The sequence below is a fragment of the Psittacula echo genome (assembly GCF_963264785.1).
Source record: "Psittacula echo genome assembly, chromosome: 7".
Classification (NCBI taxonomy): Eukaryota; Metazoa; Chordata; class Aves; order Psittaciformes; family Psittacidae; genus Psittacula; species Psittacula echo.
In genome coordinates this window covers 997,126-1,021,091 of record NC_137740.1, presented here as the reverse complement: position 1 = coordinate 1,021,091, position 23,966 = coordinate 997,126, and the positions used below count along the sequence as shown (strand labels likewise).

The 23,966-nt window shown below is 47.2% G+C and overlaps 1 protein-coding gene across 1 annotated transcript in view; it reads right to left on the bottom strand.

The window, feature by feature from the left end:
* NEGR1 (neuronal growth regulator 1) overlaps nt 1–23,433 on the bottom strand; it is a gene marked incomplete at its 3' end in the record, with an annotated part of 269,840 nt that extends 246,407 nt beyond the window's left edge. Inside the window, exon 1 of the mRNA XM_080623582.1 lies at nt 23,255–23,433. Coding sequence (XP_080479708.1) covers nt 23,255–23,424 — 170 coding nt within the window. The 5' untranslated portion in view covers nt 23,425–23,433. The remainder of the gene's footprint in view (nt 1–23,254) is intronic.
* Nucleotides 23,434–23,966: the final 533 nt, after the last annotated feature.

The window sequence follows — 23,966 nt, the reverse complement described above, 5'->3', positions numbered from 1 at the left end:
CCTAAATGTATCTTCCTGAGAGGCAACCAGGCGCAGTAGATGATAAGCCCTCCATTTCTTTGATAGCCCATTCCAGTCGTTAATTGCCTATAAAACACTTGCTTTGCATTTCTGTTGGAATTGTACGGTTTCAGCTTTTAGTCATTAGTTTTCATTATGGTTTTTTGCCAAGATGGAATTTTCTGAGCTTTTTTAACATGAAAACATCCTTCACCACAATGAGGTGCCTGTTTCTACTCTGCTGAACTAATTACACCCAGTTCCCTATGCTGCTCCCTGGAAATTATCTTTTCTTTCCCCATACAGTATTTTTCTCTCTTCTGCCTCTTTCTGTTATTTCAGTATCTTTGAGAAAATGTGTACCCAAACTGTACATCATATGTCACTACCTGTCTCAGCAAGGCACCTGCATTCCTAGTCCCTGCTCCAAGCTCTGGATCCTGTTAGAGTGGGGTTTGCTGTAGTGTTAGATAGGGACCCAACACAACGTTCCCTCTTCATTAGGTCCTGAGATGTTCCCTCTTCACTAGGTCCCATTCCGCTCATCCCTGTATCACTTTTAAACTTAATCATCAATAATTTTCTATCAGTTTTCAAAGTCTCCATGCAAACACCAAACAGAACCATTGCTCATGACCAAGGAACCCCACCAGAAACACCCTTTCCATCCTCACTCCACATTCACTCCACATTGATGATACCGCTCACACAGCCTCAATGAATTGCAGCTTGCCTTTTGGGGCTTGGTTGGTATTTTTAAGAAACAAGAGGTTTTCTAGAACTAAATCAAACAGCAGTAATGGGCAGTGCTTATTACACGTGGCCTTTCAGACAAGTGTCATCAATTTGAAATAGTTCCTCACAAAAGAACGTAAAAAAATATGCATCAAATATGTTGAATAGGTTTTGTTAACTACTCAAATCTGTTGGAGTTTTCACAGAGGTATTTTAGACAGTATATGACTATGGAATACAATCTATGGACTGGTGATTTTCTCAACCAAGTCTTGTAGCACCCCAAGGTTCAGAGCATCCAGATCTGCGGGCTCACGGGTGGTCACCCTGTTGTTGCTAAACGTACACCATCTGCCTCAGGAATAACCTCACGATTCCCAAGCCACATCAGTCCACTTCTTTCCAAAAGTAGAGAGGTTATGACAAAATAGTAACGATGATGGGAAGACAGTTAACTTGCTGTTTCTTTCCAGCAGAAGCCTGTCCCATATTTTGGTTTCATAGACATGAACATCACTGGAATGATCTACATCTTCTGCTTTAAGATAGGTAACAGAAAGAGTACTTGCTTTAGCAAGTGAAAGAAAAACGTTTACCTACTTACATTTATTTACACAATAGTAGAATGTTAAACTGCTCCAATAATCATTACAGAAAGATCAAATGTGAAACCTTATTATATCCATCAGGAAAATCATCTTTCCCACAAAATATGGCATGACCTTCACCTACCGGTATTCACAGCAGAGTCTATCCTTAGCCATTCATACATATATTCATGAATTTGGAAATGGTAAATTCCATCACGAGATGGATTCAGCCCTAGTGAATGCTGAATTCTATCTTTCACTTAGGCACATCTATCACAAATCAATATTTACTCGCACGCCCATAGTATTTTCTTCAGCGCTCACTCTGTCCTGATTAAATGCAGGCAGTTTTCATCCAGAACTACTATTCACATTCAAAACTGAAAGTGATTTAGGGAATAAATTATCTTTTAGAAGTATATTTAGTGCCACCTGCCCTGGTCCTCTCATTCGAATGTGAAATGTTCTCCTCTCTGTCTTCATTGTTTTCCATTCTGTAACCATAAACTTCACAGTTGGAGCAGCAAATGAAGACCTACGGAGTGCTCCACACCCCAGCTCAGGTAAGGAGATGGCTTTGTCACTGTCACAGCCAGGGCAGCAGCCAAATTAAAGACATTCATTTTAACGGCTGGTTATTACTACCAGATAACCTGAATGTTTAAGACAAATACATTATTCCTGATGAAACGAAGAAGTTGGAACCAGAGAAAACTGAAGCAGGATATCAACAGGATGGTCCGAAAAGGTATTTTTCACAGAGGTCTGAAGAAATGTCACAATGCAAAATAGTGCCATTTAAAATGTCCTTAAAATCAGAAGGAGAAAATCGTTAATCAAGATGGAAAAGCCCAAACAGTTTTCATTTCACAGGGGTGTTATGCAAGAAGAATAAGCAAGGAGAGAGGAAGCATGGGGGGAACCAGCCAAGCAGGCTGCTGGATTATGAGCAGGAAGGTTGTTTAAAAGGCGTTGACTGGAGAAAGGAAGAAGTTAAAAACAACAGAGATTGATATCATAGAATGGTTTGTGTTGGAAGGGAGCTTAAAGCCCATCCAGCTCCAACCCCTGCCACGGGCAGGGACCCCTTCCACTGGAGCAGCTTGCTCCAAGCCCCTGTGTCCAACCTGGCCTTGAACACTGCCAGGGATGGGGCAGCCACAGCTTCTCTGGGCACCCTGGGCCAGCGCCTCAGCACCCTCACAGGGAAGAGCTTCTGCCTAAGATCTCATCTCAGTCTCCCCTCTGGCAGGTTAAAGCCATTCCCCTTGGCCTGGCCCTGCAGGCCCTTGTCCAAAGCTTTTGGGGCACTTTTCAGAACACCTGATCTTTTAAAAAGCATTGATGCTCGAGCTCCTCGGTAGGTATCTGGGACATTTCAGACGACGAGATGGAGATTTCTGTTTGCAAACCTAGGGTACAAATCTGAAATGAAAATGTGTGTGTGCCATCTTCATGGAGAACGCAAGCTCTGTTTTCAAGAGCAGAGAGATAGGAAAGGAGGGAGTAACTGAGGAGAGCCAATGCCTGCCCCCATAGCAAAGCGGTGGAATGGGACTCTTACAGGGAAAAATAACAATTAAAAACACAAGGAAAGGAGGACAGCGACTCACAAGTGAAGATTCCAAGAGGAGCACAGAGAGTGGTGTTAAAACTGGATGACAGGTCATAAAAATGAAAACTGTGTTTGGGCAAACTCCTTCTCTCCTCTCCCTATTCAGGTTTAATGTTACCATGAACTATATTGATGTACTTGCCCAGATGATATTCAGGGGATCTGAAATTTTCACCTCTGCCATACATCACTCCAGCAGGACCTGACTGTCCCCAGAGCGGGTTTATGGCTTTAGGATTGGTTCATCTTGTTTAAACCACCAGTTTCAGAGGCCATAAAGTGACAAAGGCTTTCTTGGCTTTCAAATTGTTTTAGTTTAATGGTACAGAGCATCCCACCCATCACAAGATGTTCACAGACAGGTTTTAGGGGGCTGCTCAGCCGCTGAATGCATTTCCTGCTCTTTTGCCTTTATTAGAGTATCTAAAGCAGTGGATTAGGATCGTAATCCAGAGATTTAATTAATCTCCAGCAGTGAAGCAAGGTGAACCCACCCTGATCAAATGTTCCGTACAACACATTAGCACAGATATCCATCACATTGCATAGCACATCTGCTCTTTATATTTTGTTGTTAAATTTACTGCTTCTGAGAGAAAATTACTATGCGAGTTACTTCTCCCAAGGAACAAGGGATGGGACAAGAGGAACCGGCCTCAAGCTGCACCAGGGCAGGTTTAGATGGAGCTGAGGAACAATTCCTGCCCCAGACGGTGCTCAGGCATTGGAACAGGCTGCCCAGGGCAGGGCTGCAGTCACCATCCCTGCAAGGGTTCACACACCGTGGAGACGAGGCCTCAGTGCCATGGGTTAGGGGTGGCCTTGGCAGTGCTGGGAACAGTTGGACTGGATGGGCTTAAAGGGCTTTTCCAACCTGGTTGATTCTGTGATTCTATGCACAGAAAAGCCCCAAAGCCAACACTCAGTTTACTCGAACCAATCTCAATCATTGCTGCTTTGAAGAGCTGCAGGAATCCTGTGGATGTTTCGTAGAACTAAAACTCCCAGGGATCAGCTGGCAAAGTAAATGAATTACTTATGTTCACAAATACTTTTAGGGAAAATGGCCTGCACGTGGGAAATTGAACTGCCCACAGTGGGTGAAGATGGACCCTGGAGTGCCCTGGGCTTGGGCAGCAAGGTCCTTCCTTCCTGCTCATCCTACAGCTCCTGGCAATGCCAGAGCCTCAGCACGTTCGACCCATGAGCAGGTTACAGGACTCAAAAGCCTCTTTCCCTGTTTTCAGATATTACTCAGACACAGGAAAATAAAAGCTATTCAGGCTCCTAATTAGTGGAATTCCTTTGGGAACAGGCTGTGGGCTCCCACAGCACTGACATTATTCTAGATATTACGAAAAGGCTTTCTTAAAAAGCCTTTAAAAAGATTTAATATCATCAATGAATAATCAAAACTGTTTCAGTATGGAACTAAGGAAAGAAATACAGAAGTATTTAGCACTGCCCATGAATCCTCAGCCACACTGCAGTATAATTTATAGATATATCATTCCAAAGGATAATTTATAACACATGCTTATTTGTTCCTCTGCTGAGACGCTGGTAGTGACAAAAGCACTCTAACCACTGATCAGAATGTGGTTTATGGTCTCTAATATAATCTTTACCTAGGAAAAGTATTCACAGGCATGCTTATGAAAACGTCCCTTTGGAAGAGATGGTAGATAACCTCATTTCACAGGAGATCTGAAATACTCTGTTAACTGCTGTGCGAGTCTTGCCCTGGAAAGAGCTCATCAAATAAATGTATAGATAAATTTTAAAAGAATTAAGAAGTATTAAGAAGGCAGCAAGTGGGATAACAAAGGTTAACCTGACTAAGCCTTTGTTTCTGGCTGTGGATGTTTCATTTTTGCTTGTCATATAGTCTTATGAAGACACTAACTTGTACCGGTATCATTAATCATTCAAAACAGTTCTCCCTGCAACCGCATGTGCAACCACCAACCAGCTCCAAAAGCACTTCCCACAGCAAAAAAAAACACCTTCCCAGGGATATAGATTGTAATATGGAGCCAAACCTGCAAGCCAGCTTCTGCTGAGGTGAAAACTGATCACTAGAAGACCTGATGCTTCATTTAATTACGCATCACCCTACCGGGTTCAACAGATCTTTCTGCAAACACCTTTGTTCTGTAAAACTCCCTCAGACAAGTCCCAGTGTGGATTTGAACTTACCCAAATGGACAGAATAAAATCACCTTTTTACTTAACTAACCTAATCAAACCACTCTGCTAATTCAAAATTAATGGGATGGGATGAAACCGTTGGACAGGTTAGAAAGAAATTAAGCGTGGAACCAGGTTACATTTAATCAAGCTGTCATGCAAATGAGCAGCTTCACTCCAGGAGCACTATTTAAAGAACTTCTTTGCTAGTGAAAATGTGTTTGGAACCGTTACAGGAAATATCTGCTTTAGGTTAGACACAGACGAATGCTGGAAAGTGCTGAGTCCCCAGTACCAGGCCCATAATTAGGTCTCATCAGGCTTTGCTAGACAGGGAAACGCCACCTCAGGCTGCCAGGGCAGGAGTCACTGTGGTAAATACTTGTGGGACAGTAACTCCTCCTCTGTAATGTTATCCATTGACGCCAGTAGAAAACCACACAAACAAACAAAAATCCCCAAGACACAACGATGACCAAAAAAAGAGAAAACAAACAAAAAACTCAATCAAAGCCAAACCCCAACCCAACCCAAACCAAACAACCAAAAGTTATGCAAGCACATGATTATTACAGGAAGAGAAACACAGGAAACATCCCTTTCTGCAGAAAAATGAAGCTGTAGAAAGGAAAAGCTCCCAGTATCATAGAATCACAGAATCCCAGGCTGGTTTGGGTTGAAGGGAGCTTAAAGCTCCTCCAGCTCCAACCCCTGCCACAGGCAGGGACACCTTCCACTGGAGCAGCTTGCTCCAAGCCCCTGTGTCCAACCTGGCCTTGAGCACTGCCAGGGATGGGGCAGCTACAGCTTCTCTGGGCACCCTGGGCCAGCGCCTCAGCACCCTCACAGGGAAGAGCTTCTGCCTAAGAGCTCATCTCAGTCTCCCCTTTGGCAGGTTAAAGGCATTCCCCTTGGCTTGTCCCTACAGGCCCTGATGAAGGTCCCTCTCCAGCATCCTTGTAGCCCTCTTCAGATACTGGAAGCTGCTCTAAGTTCTCCATGCAGCTTCTCTTCTCCAAGCAAAACAGTCCCAACTCTATCAGCCTATCTCCATACTGAAGGTGCTCACTTTCCACCCCACATCCCAGGCCCAGCTCCCAGACCCCTGGCACTTTGCAGCATCTCAGGTCAGCCTTTGGCCAATGTCAACAGTGGATGATCAGTGGCCAGTGCCTTCCCAATCCCATCCTTTCCCAAGACATTATCTTCTAATAGCTCTGACCAGCCCTGCAAAGGCATCATCTATTAAAAATGGCCAAAATGATACTTGAGCAGTGCCAACAGCACTTGTTTGTTAATTGAGTGCTGCTCTTTATTAGCAGCTGATTACATAAGCTGATGTATGAGCTGCTGCAGCCTTACAAAAGGGTTGACAACGGCAATAATCACTGCGCTGAATTCCTCCTGTTATTGGAGATGAAGGTTACTTATTCTCATCCAGATGAAGCAAGAGAAAGAGCATTTGTGATTCCACCATCACCCAGGCATAGATGTATATTATTAAACTGCATACAGATGTAGTCAAACTAATACTTTTAAATAGAAACAGGAATCCTTTCTTCTGCTATGAATATATTTGTAGTGCTTTTCTGTACCCAAACTTTTTCCCAGCAGGTGTGTTTTGAATATTATAATTTATCTGCTTCTAACTTATGAATAATATGCAAGTCCTCTCCAAAGACAGCAAACATTTGCACAGCAGCTCTATTCTAGGTAACACAAACTTTGATCAATAGTAAATGCTGCACAGCATTCGCTGCTATGAAAAATAATCTTACCTTGTACTATTTAATGTATTACCTTTTGCTAAGAATTCAAAAGGCCTGCAGAAAGTGTTAAGAATCCGAGCTTATTCTAATTCCCTCATGCCTCCCCAAAAAGAATCACAGGAATTTCAAACATACTCGTATTTACCGAACATCTGATGCTTTGTGACTCTGTTTTGTTTGATGGTTGGCTTTGGTTTATGCACTTACAATTCCTAGCACTGCATTCCAAAAAGACTTTATCATGAGCTGTAATCTTAGGGAGATAGTAGATTCTCCATATGATTTATTGTAGCAGGTCAACTATCATGGAATCATAAAATCATGGAATGGTTTGGGTTGGAAGGGACCTCAAAGCTCACGGGCAGGGACACCTTCCACTAGAGCAGCTTGCTCAACTACCCATACATTTGACATCCAAACACCATTCACACTCCACGGACATCCCTGAGGATCTCCTCCCACTCTCTCAGTATTCAAGTCATGGCCTCTGGACTCACTTGACTCTTCCGTGACTTCCCCAAGTCACAGACGCAAGCGCACAGAAGCAGCCTTCACGTGACATTCCCCTTTCCTGCACCAGCATTATTCCATTAACACTTCAAAACAATATTCCTTCTGATCCTTCACTTGGTTAATCTTGTGAAAAGAAACTGGATTTGGATGTGTCCAAAATACTAAAGCTGATGCTTTTCAAGCCTATTCCAGAAGAATCAGATCTGAATTCAAATCGATCTTGCTATAGAAAATCTTCCCCTTCACTGTGCACTTTACTGAGCTAACGTTAAAGAAAGCAGGAATCAGCATAGTCCATTGGAACTGGGATGTTTCAAGAGTTATTTGAATTAGGTCCCAAATATACACACAATGTTCACGGTTATTACTATTTTCATAACCAGAATTATGTGTTCACCAGGCATGAATAGCTTCGGTGCAGTAAACACTGATGCTGAAGTAGATGGGCGGGAGGGAAGGGTGAGCTACCGCTGGGATAGAAGGCCACACATCCAGGAAAAAATAACTTGCAGGTAGTAAAACCACTCTGCTCTGCTTGCTTTTAGAAAGGCCAAGCATCTTCAGGTAGTAATTATTTATGTTACCACTTAAGCCTTATTTATCAGAGAACACATGTTAACTTGAAATAGCTACACCGAACTACTGCACTCAACCAGATGAATAGCACAGAAAGTGCTCTTTGCACCTCCAAAACCAAGATGTGCTTTGGAGCCATTGCCCATTGATAAAATCAGGAAATATTTATCTCACATGGGTGATGGAGGCTAAAAAAAGCCCAAAATGATGATCACATTTTTGGATGTAATAATATAGAATGGGGGAAAAAAACAGAAGCAATTTTGCAACTTACACAACATGATATCAGCACCGTGAGTGTACCCCAGGGCACCCACACCAGTTCCAGCTTGTACCTTGGCTACCACAGCCTGGGTGGAAGCTTCAGTTTAACATCTGCTGAAGAACGTGCAGCTCTGTATGAACAAAATACCTGGAAGTTCAACTGCCAGATCTAGGCTAAAGCTCCCGGATCTTCCCACTGCTCTGCGCTCAAGTTGGGTCTTACACTGTGAACAGGTTTTGGTGTTTCACAGATACCCATGGAGGGACTGGGGGGAGCTGATGATGATTTGCGTCCTCTTCTGCCCTCACCCCATCACACCTTTGTACTCCCTGCACACAGCATCAAGGGACTCACAAGCTCACAAGCAGAACTCCTCTCCCTTTGCTCTGTGCTCTCCCCCATGTCCTGTTACACCAGAGACAGAGCCAGATGGTGCTGCCCTCATGGTTCTCCGTGAGATCCCATGGGAGGCTCAGCCTGATCCCCCCAACCCCATCATCCAAATGTCCTTGGCAGGCAGTTTCGTCTTTAGCACATTCACCTTTATGCTACCAGAAATGTAACCTAAAGAAGGTTTATGCAGGTAGAAACAACCCCACAAGTTAAACACAAGTAATTAATTTTTAACTAATTTCCAGCCACATGCAAGACTCATTACTAAAAAAAAGTAGCTGCGACAAAAGGTATATCCTGTTCCCTCTTCCTCTGCTATTTAATAGCCTCAGAACGAAAAGTCTAGCACAATTTTCTAGTTCAGTTGTTCCAGCCAGGGGGAAAGGTGCTCCTTGTAATTAGGCCACTTTCATAACATGTTTACTCATCCCGCCCGCCTGTGGATCTGAGCAAAGCTCCTTACCTGTGAATTGTGACCTGCTCCCTCACCACTGGTCGTTCTCCCATTACCTTCCCTCCTCTAGCTGACTCTGATCCCACTATGTGATTGTTCACCAGTTGCAGACAGAAAATCAAAGTTCATTAACTCAAAACATGTCACAGATTGTTGCTTTCCACAAGCCTGACCCCTGCCCATGTGGCTTTCCCAATGGGATTTGGTGGGTGAGCTGGGATGGTGCCCTGAGTCCAGGAGGGAAGCCCCAGGACCCATTCACCTGTCAGAGCTATAGGTCTGGGCTGTTGAAGGCGCGGTGGTGATGGACCTGCAGGGGAGCGGGAAGGACTAACCCAGTGCCCTGCCGCTGTCAGTATGGGCTAGCTGGCCATTATAAGTCTGTTATCTCCCACAGCACTGAGGGCTTACTCTTTCCAGCGTACTTCATACGCCTGATGCATTCATCATTTAATGACAAATACTCTTTACAGCTGTATGTGCCCTTCCCTTTACCTGCCAGGGAGAGAATCAAAGCTCTGTCAAAAGCAGAAGTTGCAATGCAGTCCTGACTGCGGGCAAGGAGCAGCGGGACCACTGCCGCAAGCATGGAGCTGTTTTCATCCCTCCCCTGAACTAACACGAATTTCACATCTTTCTTTAAAAAAGCTACGTATATACACAAAATTGCCGCACACATGAAGAGTGCAGAGAGCCAATGAAGCTCTCCACTAACAGTCTTTCGGATCACTTTTCTATGATTCAATTTTCTTCCCTGTGGTGAGGCACTGCCACAGGGTGCCCAGAGAAGCTGTGGCTGCCCCATCCCTGGCAGTGTTCAAGGCCAGGTTGGACACAGGGGCTTGGAGCAAGCTGCTCCAGTGGAAGGTGTCCCTGCCTGTGGCAGGGGTTGGAGCTGGATGGGCTTTAAGGTCCCTTCCAACCCAAACCAGTATATGGTTCTATAAGAACTCACAGAATTGCTTTATGCAGAGGATGTGTAATATTTAACCAAGTATGTTTGATCATCTACCCAGAAACAACAACATTTGACCCAACCCAATCTCCCACTGCCCAGGAGAATTGACCCTGGGGTCCCTGCAGCAGCTGGACCTGGTGGTGCCAATGGCTCCCACCCAGAGCCGCTCCAGCCACTCTGTCCATGTCCCCATCCCAGTGCATCTTCAACCAAGAGGTTCACAAATAAGAACGGACATCTCCTCTCTACAAAAGACTGGGAAAATGCCAAGCAAGTGTCCTACTAAAAGGTAAGATTTTCCTACTAAGCATCATGTGTTTCCAAAGTCCTGGAAGGTGGTAGTCCCATGTAGCTGGAACAGGATGCCAATCCAATTTCCAGTTGAATTGTCAACTCAACAGTTTACTTCATGGCCGCTCTTTCTCTAGAAACAGCCCTAAAGGATTCCAGGATTAATGGGGCACGGTGCAATCTAACACACCAGCACTTCTGAAGGGGTTTTCAGGATCATTTGGACAGCGGATGCTCTGTTGCTCAAGTCATTGGTGTAAATTTGCACCCTAAAACACCTTACAAATAAAGAATTAAAGTAACTCATAATTTCTATAGCAGAGGCATACAAGGTGGCTTTCATGTGTTATAACACACTTACAAGATTGGGAAGGTCACAATCACTGCCCAAAGCACCTAAAAATCTATTTACACAGCATAAAACAAGCACTGTGATATGAGAGAGTTCTTCACAGCATAAACCAAAAACTGCAGTAAGAGAGACTCTTAATAAAAAAACTTTAGGCTCATCAGTCTTCTTTCAAGGTGTGTATTAGCATTTCAATGACATTTTCAATATTTAATGTTAGATTTACTTAATAACTGCCTTGAACAAGAACTAGAAGAGAATTACACTGCTGAAGTGGGAGGGTTATTAGAAGGTAGAAGTGGCCTGGTGAGTCCAATCACAGAGGTGAGACCTCAGTGCTGCAATGCAATGTAACTCTTATTGAGACAACCTGAAGCAGCAGCTACACACTGAAACACTTGAACGCTTCTCCCTCTAGAACACAATTTAAAGTACATGGTTTTACCAATTTCCTGATTTAATTCCTATGATAAATTCAACATAATTGACGTATCAAGATAAATGCAGACCTACTTTTAATCAAGTCACCTATAATTTTTTAAGTATTATGCCACCATAATAAACTTCTAAACAAAACTATTTAGCATGAATATTATACAAAACTATTTGAATTATTGTATGGTTATGTATTATTCTGTAAGCAACACAATACCTGCAAACCCACTGCATCTCTACCTCCCATAGGTAGGAGGCTTTTCATCACATCTATTAAAGCACATAACTAAGCTAACTCAATACTTCATAAGCACAGATCCTAAAATAAGTCAATTTAATAATGTAAGTCCTTTTGCAGACCTTCATGTGCAGTTGTGCTCATTTTTCAACTAATTTAGTCCATCTGATCAAAATCCCTCATTAAAACCTGCTATATTGTGATGGGTGCGAGCACAAGAACTGAAATAATTGCTTTTAAACCGATTTGAAATGATGCTTTCAATAAAGCTGGGCTCATTTATCTTGCAGAAGAGACCTCTGCCTTTCAGGTTCTGTGACACAGCAGACAAACACACAAGACAGAGCTTTTATTTACCTACTTATTTTTGCCAAGGCATCCATTCTGCTCAGCACCTTTGGAAACTCGTTCTTCCTCAGCTCAGGATTCCAAATTACTTGGGGATTCCATTGAGACTTACATTCAATCTCCTGAGGACTTTGAGTATACAAAGTCTGAGACAACCTCACTGGTAATTCATTTCACAATGTGTTGACACTGTTCAACCTATTCTGTTGACTCTACGAACCTCTTTTAAGAGCTTTTCCCAATTTCTGTTATAATTAAGCTAAAAGCATCTTATCAGTCTAAGTCCTTGTTGTGGTTTAAGCTACTCTTCATTTACCTTCACTTCTATGCAAGAAACCAAAAAATTATTAGGAAATGCTTAACACAAGCATGACCCGAGGGACAGACACAAGGATGCTCTATCCCTGGCACTGTTCAAGGCTAGGTTGGACACGGGCTTGGAGCAAGCTGCTCCAGTGGAAGGTGTCCCTGCCTGTGGCAGGGGTTGGAGCTGGATGAGCTTTAAGGTCCCTTCCAGCCCAAACCAGGCTGGGATTCTGTGAATCAACACAACTTCTAGAATTAAAACAAACACAAAAATCCAACAAACTCTCGTGGAGCTGTGTAACTTCCTGTTTATCTTTGGTTATACTCCACATTGCCCTCTCAGAATCAAAGCACCACTCCTGCCACCAAGCACAGGGTACCCAAAGGCTGCGCCAGCTCTTGTAGCCACCGTTGGATGAGCATCACATTGACAGAAGCCAATGCTTCCTTCTGTGTGCACTCTGTAGCCTGGGTGGATCAGAGCCCTCGCTGCAGGCTCCCATCCGCTCACCATGGACAGCCCAGCAGCTCAGCACAGTCTCTGACTTCTGCCATCTCCAGTTCTGGTTTTCCTGGCAGAGTCTGTAAGACAATTACCATCCTTTCACACCACCTCTGGGGCACCCAAACATCTGCTCTTCTTCACGCTCTCATGGGTCATGGCATGGGGTTATTCTCTGCCTCTGCCACACTGGCAGGAAGAAGTTCTTGACCACTATTTGTCCAATTTGGACACAAACAACAATCTGTCTGAGCACAATCCATTAATTTGCACTTCACAGTCTGCTTCACCTATACCTTTCTGAAGCCTCAACAGAGAACCTGTGAGCACATTTGCAAGTGAGGTACTACTGATGTAAAGGACACTGAGCCAGAACACTGAGCTGGGCAATGTTGCAGACCCAGGAGGTGCATCATGGACACATTGGTCCCTCAGAGCAGCCTCAGTGTTGGCAGGCCGAGGGCTAGAAAAGCAGAGGAACCAACTGCAGAGGCATTAACCACCCCTTAACCATCCCAGTTCTCTGCTGGGAAGGGGCTGAGGTAGGTATCATGGCTCCAAATCTCAGTACACAGCTGTGATGACCATCTCCATTCATTACCAGGCACGGCACTGCTCTCAGCCCAGACACCCTCTCCAGCTCTCACCACCACCACCAAGCACTCAGCCCCCCTTCTGACCACCAGGCTTTTCTGTAGCACATGACACAGAGAATCTGATCTGATTATATCAGTAATAAGACAGTTTATTTTCAATCCGTGTCACAAGCATAAATGTGTTCATTCTGAGCCTGCAGTGTAGCACTTACCAACAGCACTGGCCGCAGTATGTCCCATTTTCATTTCTCCATCAGGCATTTACAGCCCTATTTTAAAATCAAGTGACACCACAATTTACTGACAGCTGAGGCTGTGCCTGCAGCTCCTGGGTCAAGCTGAACATTCCTGGTGGGTAGCACCATGGCTGCACAGAAGGGGCAGACACAACGGGTGCAGTTACACCCTCCCCTATTAAGTTCCTTCCTGGTGAAGCAGGATATCAGTGTGTCAGTGTGTGGCAGCCAGCCCAAGGAAGCTGCATCCCAACCAGCTCCTCATTCCCTGCTCCCAGCACACCCTACATGTGAACACACGGTTGCATACAGCTGATAATCCACAGCTACAAGGAGCATTACAGATGCACAAGAGACCATAAACAGGATAAGCAGAGCAGAGGCACCCACTGAACGCCCCACGCCAGGCCCCTTTGTGCCATACACAGCATTCATGGTGATGTCTGATGGAAGTTTAGAGCCCAGCATTAGGTCAGGACACAGGTGCCAAAATGACAAGAGGAAGCAAGTGTCCAGGGCAGCATCATGGCTCATGGGCACCCCTGCACAACACTGGTGGTGAAGGCACAGCGTGAGCAGCAGCTCAAGGAGGGGATCCTGCTCCTCTGCTGTGCTCTGGGGAGACCCCCCCTGCAGCCCTGATCCAGCTCTGGGGCAGCAGCACAAGAGGGACGTGGAGCTGTTGGAGCGAGGCCAGAGGAGGCCATGGAGATGCTGCGAGGGCTGGAGCAGCTCTGCTCTGGAGCCAGGCTGAGAGAGCTGGGCTGGGGCAGCCTGGAGAAGAGAAGGCTCCTGAAGGGGAGACCTGAGAGCAGCTCCAGTGCCTAAAGGGGCTGCAGGAAACCTGGAGAGGGGCTTGGGACAAGGGCCTGTAGGGACAGGGCAAGGGGAATGGCTTTAACCTGCCCGAGGGGAGACTGAGATGAGCTCTTAGGCAGAAGCTCTTCCCTGTGAGGGTGCTGAGGCGCTGGCCCAGGGTGCCCAGAGAAGCTGTGGCTGCCCCATCCCTGGCAGTGTTCAAGGCCAGGTTGGACACAGGGGCTTGGAGCAAGCTGCTCCAGTGGAAGGGGTCCCTGCCCGTGGCAGGGGTTGGAGCTGGAGGAGCTTTAAGGTCCTTCCCAAAACAAACCAGTCTGAGATTCTATGATTCAACATAAAATTAACAGTTTCAATATTAAAAAGCACTAATCCTATAAAAAAATACATGTGTGCTTAGCTATTATTTTAACCAGAGATTCTAGTACTGTACTGAAGAAAAAGTGAGGATTTCCCTTTAAGTCTGTAGCTATTAGGTGGATGGATGGATGGACGGACGGAGAGACTGCCTAACCTTTTTCACCACATATCACAAACATAACAAAACAAAGGCAGTGCCACACCAGCTCCCTACTGCCGTGGTCCCATTAGGTCTCATCTGGCTGGTGGATATGGCCTGGTTTCTCTGCAAGTGCCCAACCCACCCCCAGAGGTGCTGGACCTGTTTGCTGCTGGGGAAAGACTGGATGCAACTACTATGTCTTTGAGCAGAATCACATAGACCTTAACAACACTACATCAACCAGAACTTCATTTGAAACCTCCTCTTCCCTCCTTCCATCATGGTTCCTTAGAGCGAACTCTCCTCAGTGCCACTTTTGCTTAATTAAGCACAGTACATCTGTAGCTGGTAGTGAAGCCACAGAGCACCTCTGGAGCTGTGGGTTACAGAAGCTCCTTTCTCTCCAGTCAGTAACAAGTGGGAGTGGTTTCAAAGCCTTGTTTTCTTCTTTAACTGGTTATTTATGACTCTTACCTGGTCCTGCTTGCCACCCGCTCCCTATCACTAACCTGCCTGCCAGCCTCTCAGCTACCTACTGATGGCAGGACCCTGCCACCTACATCTCTGCCGCTCCTTATCAGCACCATGCTCTAAAGACACCCATCTCCTCCCTGCCCAGCAGCACCCAAAACAAGCTGAACAGTCATGCTGTGCAACACCACACACCCACCAGTCAGACCTGTTCAAGGAAATAAAGGGCAAAGGTCTGCATCATCATCTTCATCCACAGAATAAACTGAACAGGAGCTTTCACACCCAGCGACACCCAGGTGGTCAGGGCAGGAGCACTTCAGTCGCTGGTGCTGGTTTATGATGCTGAATTATCTTCAGCTGAAAAACCTTTTTCAACGTGAAGCCAGTGAAATACATGGCATGCGACTGCAAGAGTACATTATGCACGCCCAGGCTTTGTACAGGGAGTATGTTCCTGCCTGCTTGTGACAGGACTGCACGATGTAAATTCCACAGGCACATCACAGGCGCTACACCAAACCGGGCAGTTACCCTGCTCCCGGGCAGTTACCCAAGTACAGCAGAACCACACCACAGACACATAAATATGTAGAGTTACCTTCATTTACGTTGATATTTGCATGAGAGAAACCACTGGCGATTCCTGCTAGAAGCATTGTATGCTAATGAGACTTTTTCCAAGACAAAACTGTTAGTGCTAACAGTTGGATACTCTCTGTTTTAATTATGCATGACTAATGATAGCTGTTTGTTTGGCTGCCTGACCACCAGATTGTCTGCCGTTGCCAAGGGAAAATCTCTTCAAATAGACTGCTTTTCTGTTATAAACCAGAGCATGTTCTACTTCACTTTATACTAAAGTATATTATATTTTTGACAGTTTTTGCAGGTCTAAAAATCAAAACTTGAGTTGAACTCACTGGTGAGCTCTGCCATGTGGAAGTCACCACCGAATCACTACCAGCACTGTGATACAGCTCCGTGAACCAGAGCTCCAGCTACACAGAACTCCTGCAGGCATCAACTATGGCACGTACCAAAGTACTACAGGAGGAGCAAGAAACACCACTGCGAGGGCTGAAATGTCACTGGGCCTATTTTACATGCCCAGTGCAGGTGCACTAATGAATCCAGCCTGTTCCAGGATTCCTGGCAGCTGTAACACTGAGAGAAACCATGCATGCAGTCAGAGGAAGGGATGGGTTTAATGCCAAGTTGACAGGCAGCTGGAAAAGGGTAAAAAGAAAATAGCTTGATAGTTTCTGATAGACTAGGATAAAGAGGAATGGGCAGTGGCACATTGGACCAGGCAGCCCAGCAATGCAGGGTGCAATGGGACATCTGGAATTGGCAGCCCAGCAATGCAGGGTACAGTGGCACATCTGGACTTGGCAGCCTGGGTGCAATGTGACACCTGAACCAGACAGTGCGGCAACATGGGTGTGATGGCACATCTGGACCAGGCAGCTCATCAAGAGCCATCCAGCACCTGCAAAGTGTCACCTTGGTGGCTGCACTGCATGGTCTTTGCTCCTGAGTTGGCTTGATGGTGCGGGCTTGGGATGGTTGCACCACGCTGACAGCATGGGAGGCACAACTACAAGCAGAAGGCAGAGAAAGTACCCCCTGACAGTTACAAACTGAGGTAAGCACATCACTGGGTTAGCGTGAAGCTGGAACCGATGACTGGGCTGAGCTGGAGGGAAATGTGAGATTTGAAAAGCCCCATCCTCTGCTTCCAAGTGGGAGCTTCCTGTTCCCACAAGTATGTGGAACTTGTACTGATTGTCTGTGCTTACAGAGACAGAGCTGAAGAGGACACAGAACCCCCTTCCCCTGCCAACAGACAGTGCCTTATCAGAGGGGTACTTAAACACTTCTGCTTAGGAACAGATTCCCATCGGGAGACAACAGTTTGCACTTCACCCATACCTCTGCAGATCATTCTGACTGGCTGATGAACAAGGCAAAGTGCCGGTACCAGCAGCCTGTGCATGGACATGATCAGTTACCCCATCGATTCGTGCAGTGTGACCTCGCCACAGGTGAGCCCACGGCCACCACTGCTATCTCCAGAGACTCCCCAGAGCCGTGGCCAGCCCCATTACCCTGCTCCTGCCTTCACACCGCTGCCATTCACACCATGTTTAGTCTCAGGCCACGCTGCTCCTCACCCAGCCATGGGTGTATGTACCAGAAGTGGGGCAGAGGCTGGCTCAGAGGCCAGAGCAGCAGGCAGGATACTGTGTATCATCACCTGCTTCCTTCTTCTCCTTCCCTCATCACAAGGAGCAACAGTCGCATTTTGGAGGGAAGCAAGAGAGAACCCCTTAAAGGGGTGGCCCATGGTATTAAAATAACACATTGTGTGTGCAAGACCAGCAGCTGGCACAGGCTGAATCTGTTCCAGCGAGAGGGAACGTGGGCAATAGCAAGCAAGGGCCCATAAGCCTGCCTGACCATGCTAGGACATGCTGGTCCCTGTCTGGGACCTGCCTGCTTTCATCAGCAGGATGCACCCATCCACCTCCACAAGTCTCAAGCTGAAATGCCTCCAGATTGAGTCCCCAGGCCTGCTGCAGCACATGCTTTGGTTTCCAGGCCCAGCAATAAGTCACTTCTGTGCCAGGGAAGCCAGGGTCAGCCTCTGGAATGAGTCAGGCTGAGCCCCAAGACTTGTTTCCCTGGGATATTGGCTACAGTCAATGCTTACGCAAGGTCACAGAATCCCAGACTGGTTTGTGTTGGAAGGGACCTTAAAGCTCCTCCAGCTCCAACCCCTGCCACGGGCAGGGACCCCTTCCACTGGAGCAGCTTGCTCCAAGCCCCTGTGTCCAACCTGGCCTTGAACACTGCCAGGGATGGGGCAGCCACAGCTTCTCTGGGCACCCTGTGCTAGCGCCTCAGCACCCTCACAGGGAAGAGCTTCTGCCTAAGAGCTCATCTCAGTCTCCCCTCTGGCAGGTTAAAGCCATTCCCCTTGGCCTGGTCCTGCAGGCCCTTGTCCAAAGCCCCTCTCTACTTTCTTGTCATCCCCTTTTAGGTACCTGAATGTAGATGATAAGAAGAAAGTCATTTAACTCTGGCTTTTCCTCAATAGAACAGCCCTTTGGAAGAAATTCTGGTTTTCATTCCTTATGCTCTTGGTTCCTCTGTGCAATGTCTGAAACCTTCATGATCGTTTAAAATGATAAATTATTTTAATTTACTCTGAATTTATGTATTATTACTGCACAGACACGGGGCAGGAGCCACAGTGTGCTTGTTTCATAATTGGTGGGGATTTGGAACGTGAAAGCCTTACCCAAACAACAACTTCATTTCACCAGGGGGTGTGCCCGCATGTCTACATGTACCACAGTCACATTCCAGAGAGACGGGAGCAAAGCTTCACCCAGCCAAATAATTTATGATGTTGAACTGCACAGGACTACCAAGAGAGGATGGGAGTCAGAAATGCACCTTTTAAAGCCATAAAGGAGAGTACTCTTGTATTTATTTCACCACCCAGCGCTCCAGGGATACCTGCATTTACACAGGGGCGCACACAACTGCATCCAGTACTGGCACCTGGAAGTGCATCAGAGAGACTGTAATACTAGAATATATATAGCATCTTAAAATACAAATATGCTGTATATACTTGATAGTCACCTGCTACTGGTACTGCAAAGCTTCCATTCCAAATGCCCCATTCTCAGTGATAACAATGACAACAGATGAAGAACATTTGGCAGATGTATTAAAGCTTTCCACAATCAGTGTTGCTCCTTTGGTAAAGGCTGTTGGCTATAAGGGACAGCTTGCCTCGGACAAGAAGGCAAAAGCGGCAAGTCCCAGTCATCAAAAGTCAATTCCCACCCCCACCCCCACCCCCCAGCATTATAACATGAATTAGGCACCTACATCCCCCCTGGGACCTGAAAGGCTTCAGCAGAGACCTGATGACTCCGAAGCAGGGAAGAGCACTACTGAGCACAACACAGACCTGAAACTCCTGAGGTGGGAAGAGAAGCAGCCAGGCTACATGTGAAGGATTTCAGCTGCAGAAAACAAACCAAAAAACCCCAGACCTCCTGACCTATGACCAAAGCCAGGAACCACCTTCCTCTACAATCCCCTTTGCAGATGCCTGTTGGCTGCTCTAAACCTCAGACCAGACTCACACAGGATGGCCAAGAGACCACCATTGTCAAAGGCACAGCGATGAGGTCTGAGCTACCTGCTAACAAGGCTGGCCTGGAGCTGATCCCTGGTGTTCCCAGCTGGATGTGACAAGAACCAATGTCTGCTCTGTGATCACAGATGTGGTTACCTGCTTTATAGCTTCCTCCGCTTCAGCTCTCCGCCACAGCCTTTGGGAACCTCCATCCAATGGCTCCCAGCATGAGATTTAACTCTTTGCAGTGAAGGCTACACAGTATTTTACATGTTGCAGAGCATATATTTCTATGATTCTATATATTTCTGTGATTCTAAATATTTCTATGTTATACAGATTTTAGGATTTCATTAATTTCTCTGTAATCCCATAACGGTAAAAAGACCTTCTGCTCTTTAAACTCAGCTTCTAAACTTCACTTACTGTCATTACATGATTTTAAAGTATTACCAAGGTAAAACCAGCTTTCATCATTCATGAGCTTTAAGAAAAACAAAATGCAGGATAAAAACCTTTGCTTGGTAGAGAGAGCCATTTCCATCACCTCCAGATCTGTACATTGAGATACCCAGGGGAGTTTGCTCACAAAATGCAGATGAGGTGTGTAGGGACCGGTAAGGAACATAAATCTGGCCTCTCTGAGGGAGACACACACAAATCACTGTAACCTAGATAAGCATCAGCACAGGAAGCCACAGAGAAATCAAGCAGACAAACCCAGTTGTGAGATAGAGACTGCTCCTGTATGTCGAGCAGTTTGCAATGCAGACATTTATTCTTTCAATAAAATAACATTTTTACAACTTGCTCTCTCCTTCCTCGTGTGTTCTCATTAAATCTTAACTGCTTGTCTGGGAAGAATACATGGGAAGAATATGGAGGAGCTGCAGGACAGAACTCCACTTCTGAAGCAAGTGGCTCCCCAAAATTATATTGCCATACAAAACCACCGTGTTACTGATATAATTCCTTATAACTTGATGAACCTGTGACACAAGCAGTGTTGGGGCTGCACGGATCAATCACTGCCTGAAAACAAACAAAAGGCACTGGAGCTTTAATTATGGAAGCTGCAGAAATAACTCCTCATCAGAGAGAGAACCTTGGCTAATGAGAGATGCTCCTTGAAAAACAATTGCTAAGATGTGTTCTGTACCAAGACAGGAGCAAAAGGACGTTATTGGCCAACTGTTCAGTGGGGTGCTGTGCCCTGTGTCAGTTGGGGAGGTCGTGGGAGACCCAGGAGCACTCACCAAGGCAAGGGTGGGGGTTTCACCTGCCCCAGGGTGTGCAGGAAGGGGTGATGGGTGAAGGGTTGCCTGGTGTTGAGGTGATGGTCACAGGACTGGGAGCGCTGCTCACAGCCAGGCTTCAGCAGCACTAGAGAATCACTGCCTACGTTTGATGCTGAACTGATGCATTAAACATTCATATGAATTAACTGTTTGAAAATGAGGGAGCTGTGCCACTTGTTTTACTTCGTGTTAACACTTGGAGGCTTTTACTGGAAAGCCTCAGCAGTCAACGGGGACTTTATTTCTCACCTTTAGCAAAGACAATGAAAACTTAATGTGGGAACTGGGACTTGGCTCACTCAGCTCAACACCTCATTCACTGAAATAGCCCACGCGCCTTCATCCCTGCTGTTTTAGCTCAAAATGAGACTCACAAGTCAAAGCTTATCCCCAGTTCAACAACTCCCTTATCCACGCTCCTTGTGGACCCCCAGACATAGGTCCATATGCAACTCAGATACGCAGGAGTGGGTGCGGGGTGTCTGTTGAGCCAGTGCCCAGCATCACACTCCCCATAGGGGACACCTCCACCAAAACACACACCCCGAACATCTCCCCAACCTCTTCGCAGCTGCAAAAGTGCTGACTCAAAGCCATGGGAAGTACTTCCACGCTCCAGCATCAATTATTCAAGCAAGGAATGTGGATGATGCTTTAGGAGCAGTGAGGAGGCAACTTCTGAAGCCCTCGCTGCTGGAGAACAGCCAGAATCGGAGCAGCCTGGTGCTGAGAGGTGAATCAACATGTGCCAGGGAAGGGACCCACTGGCCACCCTGCCCCAGGAGCCTGGGCATGGCCAACCCTGGGTGCTGTGAGGTGCGACGACCAAAAGGAGCTGCCTTCAGACAGCGACAGAGCTGGAAAGGAAAACACCTTTTCTAACACCCCAACTGCATTATCCAGCTTGCTGGGATTCGTATTCAAATAAACAGCCTGGTCCCCAGACTTAGGACGCTAACAGCAATTGATTTAATGTATATTTAAATATATTAGTGTTGCAAATACCCAGTGAGGAAAAACTGAGGAGGAGCAGTGCCGACGTGCAGCAAGACTCGAGATAAACAGCCCTACCCGTGTTCTGCAGGCTCTGCTCAAAGTGTTGTCTCTTACACGGATCCTGCACTTCCCCTTTCAAAGGGCACCACCAGCTGAAAGCAAAATAAACTGGTCTGAAAGAAAGCCTATAACAGGCGTATGAACTGGAAGAAGTTAATCATAGGGCAAGAAGAATGACAAGACAGACTTAAGGCACCGTTATCTCAGCACCTAATTGCTTTGGTAGCGATGTTAATGCTTCCTTCAGCAGCATCTCTCTGCAAAACAGATCCTCTCCCTCCCTCCTGAGACAAAAGTGATGCTTTCGTCCTACGGCTCCAGTTTCATTTATGTAATCTATCCAGCTGCACAGGCACCGAGTTTCAGACAGAGACTCAGGCCAGGAACCGACTGCGTTGCAGCTGAAACCCACCCAAAGGCAAGTCCACAGGTTTTACTAAGGTAGTTCCAAACATACATTTGTTCACATCCTAATAACATTTAGTACTGGCCGAGGGAACCCATTGTGTTACCCTCTCTGCCACCTCTATGTCTGACACAGTACAAATAAGACACTTTCTTGTTAAGATTATTTCCTTTGGATCCCCAGTCCTGCAGGCAGAGAACACGAGGGCTTCAGGACCCCTCCAAACACAGAGCATGGATGAGGGATACGTGGAAGATACTTGTCAGCTGCCCTACATAGACATCTACTGTATTTTCAGCAGCTACTACACCAAAAGCAGGCTGCCTTGCTATAAACCCATCCTCAAATCCCACTGAAAATGCCTCCTACAGTATTCTATGGCAGAACATGGGATCAGTAAAAGGCATCTGCCTAAAATAGGCTGGAACCTGGAGGCCTGAGCGAGTGACACCCCAAGAAAACATAATGCAGCCAGATACTTCATGGCTTCGAACTGTCGGCAATTGAATACGAAGTTGGACACAGGCAGAGGCTCAGCCCCCCTGCAACCACGTTCCCGAGAGCAGAAAACAGGGTTTAATTCAAGTAGAGCAAAATAATGGGAAAAGTACGATAATGAGTGTAGGATTTAAAAGTATAAATGGATACAAAGTTTGGGGAGGGGGTAGGGAACAATTAAATCAAGCCAGAGGATTAATGGGCAGAAATCAGAGGATTCGAGTAGATTAAGTGCGTGTGACCACTGGTGAACAGGTTTCGCTCCAGCCAGGGGGCTGTGGCTGCTGGAAGCACTGGGTCAAGGCAACTTTTCCATTGGGAAATGGGAAAAAGCACAGAAATAAGCTGTAGCAACGCGGGGGCTCTGCCGAGGCGCAACTCCCTTGCCTGCGGAGCCAGGAAGTGCTGCGGGAGCCAAACCCCCCCCAGCCATGCGGTTGCCAACTTCTACCAACAGACCTCTAGCCGAAGTGGGAGAGTTAAAACCGCTTCCAGCGAGTACCGGGACCACCTAACGCCAGCAACCATCACCCCGGGGATACAGGCAGCCGCCGCAGCATCCCGCGGGAGACCCGACCGCTCCCGGGGGATGCTGCGGCGGCGGTGCCGGTCGAGCGGCTCCGCTCCGTGCTCCCCGACACCCGCTATATCCCTCCTACCCCATCGCGACCCATATTGCTTCCTACCTAAGCACCGCCGTGTCCCCCTTCCTGACCACCAGATTGTCCACGGTCGCCCCGGAGAAGTCCCCACCGGGAGCAGCGAGTCGCCCGGGAGGTAGGAGACAACACAGGCCGAGGACCACGATCGCCGGCCACTGGTGGGAGCCCCCGGCGCTCCGCACCAGCGGTACCATCTCCGCGCCGCTCCGCTGCTGCCCGCGGTCGGCGACCGTGAGCGGAGCGGGGCTGCTCCCGGGCGGCCGCCGCAGCATCTAGCGAGGAGGAGGAGGAAGAGGAGGAGGAGGAGGAGAAGGAGGAGGAGGGAGAAGGAAGACTAGGAGGAGGAGGGCAGCGCGCCCGCTCTGCGCGCCGCGGCGGCGGCTCGGCGGCGGCGGGCGGCCCCCGCTGCCAGCCCCGTTGCCACGCAGCCGTTGCCTTGGCAACCGTCCCGGCGGCGGAGGGATGCGGAGGGATGCGCTGTGTCCCTCCCGGGCTTCCCGCCCCGCGGCATCCCGGCCCACAACCTCCCCCCCCCCACCTCTCTTCACCCGGTTCCCACCTGCCCCTTCATCCATGGGCTGCTGCCCGCCGCTCCTCCTCGGAACTTGCTCCCTCTACCATTCTCCACCTGGGATTTCACCAAAATTTACCCAAAGCCAGCGAGGCAAACGCTGATTTGAGGCGGCGGTGATGGAAATCACACCGGCAGCTCCACGGTGAGGCCTCCTCCTCCCTC